Source organism: Ailuropoda melanoleuca, chromosome 4 (assembly GCF_002007445.2).
Source record: "Ailuropoda melanoleuca isolate Jingjing chromosome 4, ASM200744v2, whole genome shotgun sequence".
In the NCBI taxonomy this organism is placed as follows: Eukaryota; Metazoa; Chordata; class Mammalia; order Carnivora; family Ursidae; genus Ailuropoda; species Ailuropoda melanoleuca.
In genome coordinates this window covers 65,428,974-65,435,469 of record NC_048221.1, presented here as the reverse complement: position 1 = coordinate 65,435,469, position 6,496 = coordinate 65,428,974, and the positions used below count along the sequence as shown (strand labels likewise).

Genomic DNA, 6,496 nt, shown 5'->3' with positions numbered 1-6,496 from the left:
TTCCATACAAATTTAAGGACTATTTGTTCCAGTTCTTTGAAAAATGTCCTCGGTATTTTGATCGGGATAGCATTGAAAGTGTAGATTGCTCTGGGTAGTATGGACATTTTAACTATGTTAATTCTTCCAATCCATGAGCATGGAATATTTTTCCATCTTTTTATGTCTTCCTCAATATCTTTCAAAAGTGATCTATAGTTTCTAGGATATAGGTCCTTTACGTCTCTGGTTAAGTTAATTCCAAGGTAGTATGGTTTTTGGTGTTATTGTAAATGGGATGGATTCCCTAATTTCTCTTTCTTCAGTCTCGTTATTCGTGTATAGTATTTATCTCTTTCAAAATGACATTACTGAGTCTGCCTGTTGTCTGGGTGTACAAGTAAGGCCAAATAATACTATCAATGAGAATAACAGTAAAGGTCTGTGAGGAGAGTCTTTTCTCTGTTACATACCTAAATACAGGGCTGCCTTCTGGTCTGAAGCCTTGCACTGCCACTTGGTGACTTTGCTGCTTTGATCCTGGCTGCACCCCATTTCTGGCCATGTGCCTTTGGTTGTTTCCCCAAAGTCCCCAGCCAGATCTCAGAGACTGGCCTGTGGTGGGGAGCCAGCATACATTAACTGGGAAAAATGGAAGGTTTGAAAGAAGGTTTTAGTTTGTCCAGCAAGAGCACCTGTTCGGGGTTGTGCCTTTACTTCAGCTCAAAGAGCAGTTGCTTCAGGATATAATCTCCACACACATAGGAAATTACAATTTTTAAACAAGATTTATTGACTTATTTTAGAGAAAGAGAGCATGCACGAGTGGGGCATGGGGCGGGGCAGAGGGACAGGGGAGAGAATCTCAAGCAGACTTTCTGCTGAGTGCTGAGGCTGACTCTGGGCTAGATCTCATGACCTTGAGATTGTGACCTTAGCCAAAATCAAGAGTCAGATGCTTAACCGACTGAGCCACCCAGGCACCCCTATGAATTTTTTTTAAGTAAATGATTTCTTTTTAAGTAATCATTTACTTAATGGGGCTCACACAACCCCAAGATCAAGAGTCGCATGCTCTACTAACGGAGTCACCCAGGTGCCCCTCGAAATTATGACCATGAGTATTACCCAGGGCTTTGCACCTCATAGGCAGGCTTGCATTCTGACTCTGAGATACTGCCTAGAGCTTTTGGGACTAGAAAACAAGCACATGATGTACCGAGTACACTTCTTGGTACATGGAAGCTCTTCCTGGTGTCGTTTTAGTGTCTACCTCCAAAATATTCAGAGGAAGTAAGAAAGACATCCCTGTTGGCAGACTGGGAGCCCAGAAACACCTGCAGCAAATGAGCCTGGCTTTCAATGACATTTGAGTCCAAGGAGAGGCTGATGGGGGTGGGGGGAGTGTAGCCAGTAGGGCTGAGCAGAACTACTGGCAGGTGAGTTTGGTTAAGGATTTTACATTGTGCCACCAAAATGTGTTTTGGTGATCCATGATTAGGAAGGTGTGGGATGAATCAATCACCGAATTCCTTGCTTAGATGCCTAAGAACAGTATTTACCAGGTCTCACCATCAGATGAAGTTGATTGCTAAGATGGTAAAAACATTCATGTTGTTCTTCTCGTTTTGAGTGATGGACAAGCTGCTAGTAGCCAGCCTAGCATTGCGACTCTAACATTTTTTTTTTAAAGATTTTATTTATTTATATGACAGAGAGACAGCCAGCGAGAGAGGGAACACAAGCACGGGGAGAGGGAGAGGAAGAAGCAGGCTCCCAGCGGAGGAGCCCGATGTGGGACTTGATCCTGGAATGCCGGGATCACGCCCTGAGCGGAAGGCAGACGCTTAACGACTGCGCTACCCAGGCGCCCAACTCTATCATTTTCTGAGCGCACCTTTCCGTGATAAAGAAAAATGTAATGCTGGGAATTATAGTACCCTGATTCAGTCTGATCAAAAGCTCCTATGAATTCTGTATCTTTCAAAATAAATGTGCATTTCATTAATTTCAACAGTCTGCAGACATTTGCAAAAGCCATATTATATGTGGGAGACATTATTTTAGATTATGGCCAAGCCCAGCATTCATAGGGATTAGAGGATGCGTAGTAGTTTCATCTGAGGTCTGAAGACAGAGGTCCCGCCCAGTCAGATCTGTTCGGTCTGCACTCCCCAGCAGGGGAAGTCAAGTCACTGCTCTTCCTCCCCTTGTGCTCCCCCCAGGTCTGACCACTTCTCCACTTCTCTCTCCATTCCTACAGTCCTCTCTGTCTGTGAAACAGAAAATGTCTATTACTTCTGGTCCTGGAGACTGTCCTGCTCCTTGCAGGACCTTTCTCCTTGGAGAATTTATCGTGTTTATGACAGTGGCACTGAAGTCTCTAAGGAATGATGGGGACCTAACTGGAGACTGGAAATGAAGTAACGAAGCAATGCTGAAAGTGGAATGTTTCTTCCATGTGACAATAATCAGCCCCCTCTCTGGTCTTCCACGCAGAAAGAGTGTCTGGACAGCTTGCCCACTAATACCCACTGTACTCTTCTAGGAAACTGGTCTCCTTGGGCATCTTCTAATACCCCCCAGGATGCCAAGGCTCTGGATTACAAACTGAGTGGCTCTACTGTGTGTGTGTGTGTGGTTTTTTAAATATACATTTATTTTTTAATTGTGATAAAATATACATAACAAAATTTACCATTTTAAAATGTACAGTTCAGCAGCATTAAGCACCTTCACATTGTTGTGCAATCATCACCGCCATCTACCCAAAGAACTCTTTTCATTTTGCAAAACTGAAATCCTGTACCCATTAAACACTAACTCCTCTTTCTCTCTCCCCAAGTACCTGGCACCCACCATTCTACTTTCTGCCTCTATGAATGGGACTATTTTAGGTACCTCATACAAGTGGAATCTTATAGTATCTGTCCTTTTGTGACTGGCTTATTTCATTTAGCATAATGTCTTCAAGTTTCATCCATATTGTAGTATGTATAAGAATTTCCTCCTTTTTTTAAGCCTGAGTAATCGTCCATTGTATGTACGTATCACATTTTATTCATTCATCTGTTAATGGACACTTGGATTGTTTCCACCTTGTGGCTATTGTGTATAATGCTGCTATACACATGGGTGTGCAAAAATCCGCTTGAGTTCCTGTTTTCAATTCTTTGGGGGTACATATCTTGAAGTGGAATTGCTGGATCATGCGGTAGTTCTATTTCAATTTTTTGAGGTGGCGCCATATTGCTTTTCTTAATGGCTACACCATTTTACATTTCCACCAAGTGCACAAGGGCTCCAATTTCTCCACATTTTTGACAACACTTGTTATTTTCTATTTTTGTTTGTTTGATAATGGCTATCCTAATGGGTGCAAAGTGGCTGGGGCTGTATTTTTAATGCCAATGTTAAAACCACCAGTACCAAAGATCTGTTAAACATCCCACCTCAGAGACTGAATGCCTAAAGAGCATCCTCCACAGAAAGCTATGCCCTCCTCATCTTCATTGTTCCACCTGCTCCCCAAACTTGAAGAGCATGACCTCTGTGTTTTAGAGGCCTGTAGGGCTGGGTAGGAATTCATGGCATAGGACTCGAATTAGTTTGGCTCACTGCTAAAATGGTCCACACTATCCTAATTGATTTAGGGCACCTGCACTATGGGCAGCCCGCTTTGTGTCATCCCTAACCATTCTTTCAAGTCTCTGGAATATAACGCAAACTCCAGAAACTCTAATTTACTAAATGGTGACCTGGAATGGTTGACAAAGGCATCCTCATAGTTCTTTCTTCTAAGAAGGAGCCACTCTGCTGAGGAGTCTGAGTCAGTGAGTGTAAAAGAGAGCACTGCTGTGTAGTATTCTGAAAACTTGTTGTGTGCTCTAATATGTAATCTTTTGATTTTTTTCTCTTATGCAACAAACTATATCAAAAATTTTCTCTTGGAAGAAAAGGGTAAAACTTTAGGCATTTTCATGTTATAATCACAAACACACCCTTCATTTTTCTATTTTGCTCACATAACTTTTTCAGAAAGTCTTTCCTGAGAAATATTCCTTAAAATCTTTTTAAAAAGTAATCAGCTCTCTGCTATTTATTCACCTTATAAAACTTAGATTTAGATTTTAGGACTGGTTTCAATTATTTTCCTATTTATTAAAAGCTACAAACCCATGAGTTCATCAGTCCCAGGGGCTAATGATATTTTTCTTTCCAGTTTTTCTGCCCCTATTTAAATAACCAGAAGTGAATTTCACAAACAATGTGGAATGCATTGTTAAAGCTAAAAATTGCTTTGCTTTAAGTTAGAAAACATCCCATTCTGGATCTCATACCGAGGGGAAACATTTCCTCTCGTGGCCAACGCCCACGTGCCTTCAGATGTGTATGTAAGAGCCGGTCCAACCAACAGGCCCCCCGGTGGGGGGCAGTCTGGATTGCTTCCCGCGGTCAGCGTGACCAACAGGGAAGCCCCCACATGGAAAACCCACACCAGGAGGCCTTTACAGCGTGTGTGTGTGTGTGTGTGTGTTTGTGTGTGTGTGTCCAGTCCCATCCGCTGCTCTGGCGAGCCAGCAGCAAAAGGCACTGGTTCTGGGTGTCCTTCTAGACCTATATATCAGGGCTCCCGGAACACCGGCGGTCGCTCCTCGCACTGGGCACTGGCCCGAGGTCCTGGGGACAGCAGCAGAGGCAGTGACGTTTCCTCCCTTCTCTGCCCCACCTCTTCCATTCTATCGGCCCAAAGAGCCTCCCAGCCCAGACCTCGAAACCCGGCCTGGTGGGAAGGCGTCCGGGGCAGCTCACCACTGGATGATGTCGCTGTGCAGGCCCCGGGTGCCCGCGCCGCCGGATGGGGAGGCCGGCACATCCTCAGCCATGGCCCCGACTAGGGCCCGCCGCACCGAGACAGGGAGCGGGCGGCTGCTCTGCACCCGTCGGGCCGCCGCGGCTGCTGGGTGTTTACTTTAGAGCGGGGCGCGTGGGGCGCGCGGGGCACGCGGGGGGCGCGGAGGGGCGCGGGGGCCAGAACTGAGCCAGCCCGGCCGGAGCCCCAAGCGCTCGGCGGAGGCTGCAGGGTCGCGCGCGCCCTGCGCCCTGCTTCCTGCTGTGAAGGTTGTTGGGGGCGGGGATGGGGCACGGGGCGGCCGGCCCCTAGATAAAAGATGGAAAGACAGAAGTACAGAAGGCGCTCTTCCCATCTTGCTAATACATAAAAAAAACGAGGAAGGAAGAAGCAAAAACCAATGTGTAAGTTTCAAATCAGATCACAGCAGTGGTGACTAGCAGTGGTCCTCAACCCTGCTTGCCTTTGGAATTACCTGAGCAGTTTTCAAAAATACTGACGCCCAAGCGCCAACCCCAGAGGTTCTGATCTAATGGTTCTGGGGGTGGGAGCGGCCCAGGCAAACCGGCTTTTACGACCTTCCCAGGAGTTTAGTGATGCTGGTGTGCACGCGGAACTGAGAACCACTGGTCCTGGGAGTTTTGAGGGGAGCTGGCAACAGGACTTTTGAGAGGCCGACCCCAGATAACTTGACTGGCGGCTTGTGTTGAGAACCGCTGCCCTGGATGATCCCCCAGGACCAGACAGGCCGTGCCCTCAGGAACTGTATGTGCGCGTGGCTGATCCGTGAGGTCCAACTGCTTACTCTCCCCCAACCTTACTTCACTTAGTAGGAAGTGCTTGGTTGTGAACTAATAAATGTAGGGCGTGTGGCACGTAGAGGGGCTCAGTCAGGCGACTGCTACTTTGGCTGCTTACTGCTTCAAGTCCTCTCATAAAGGTTTCTTCATCAAGGTAAAATACACTTGACAACTCAACAACAGCAACAGCAAAACATTCCAATTAGAAAATGGGCAAAGGACTTGAATATCTTCTCCAAAAGAAGATATACAAATGGCTAATAAGCATGTGGAGAGATGCGAAACATCACTGGCCATTAGTGAAATGCAAATCAAAATCAATGAAATACCACTCCGCACTCATTTGGGTTGCTATTATTAAAAATAAGAAATAAAAACAAGGAAATAACAACTGTTGGTGAAGATGTGAAGAAACTAGAACCTTGTTCATGGCTGGTGGGAACGTAAAATAGTGCAGCTGCTATAAATACAGGCAGTTTCTCAAAAAAAATTAAAAATAGAATTAACATATGATCCATCAGTTCCACTCTTGGGTATGTACGGTTGGGGAGGCAAATTTTTCCTTTACCCTTCAAATATTCTTATGGCTGGCCTAAGAATAAAATTTACAATGGACAATTAACAGGAGAAGACCTCCACATACATGAAAGGTATAAAGACAGAAAGGTAAAATGAGGTATATATGCCATTCTGAGCTGAGGAATGGGATAGGAGCCTGGGCTTCAAAGGGGAATAGGGCAATTCACAGGGCAATAAGAAAATGGCAAATGTTTGGTAATTAGATGTTTGCCCTGCCATTCGGATGGGTCACTCATAAAATTTATCTCTGGTAGTAATTTTATTCTGGGAAAGATCCCCAATTTAG

At 45.3% G+C, this 6,496-nt stretch overlaps 1 protein-coding gene across 1 annotated transcript in view; it reads right to left on the bottom strand.

Moving 5' to 3' along the window:
• RFX8 (RFX family member 8, lacking RFX DNA binding domain) overlaps positions 1-4,865 on the bottom strand; it is a 68,459-nt gene extending 63,594 nt beyond the window's left edge. Inside the window, exon 1 of the mRNA XM_011224912.3 lies at positions 4,792-4,865. Coding sequence (XP_011223214.3) covers positions 4,792-4,865 — 74 coding nt within the window. The remainder of the gene's footprint in view (positions 1-4,791) is intronic.
• Positions 4,866-6,496: the final 1,631 nt, after the last annotated feature.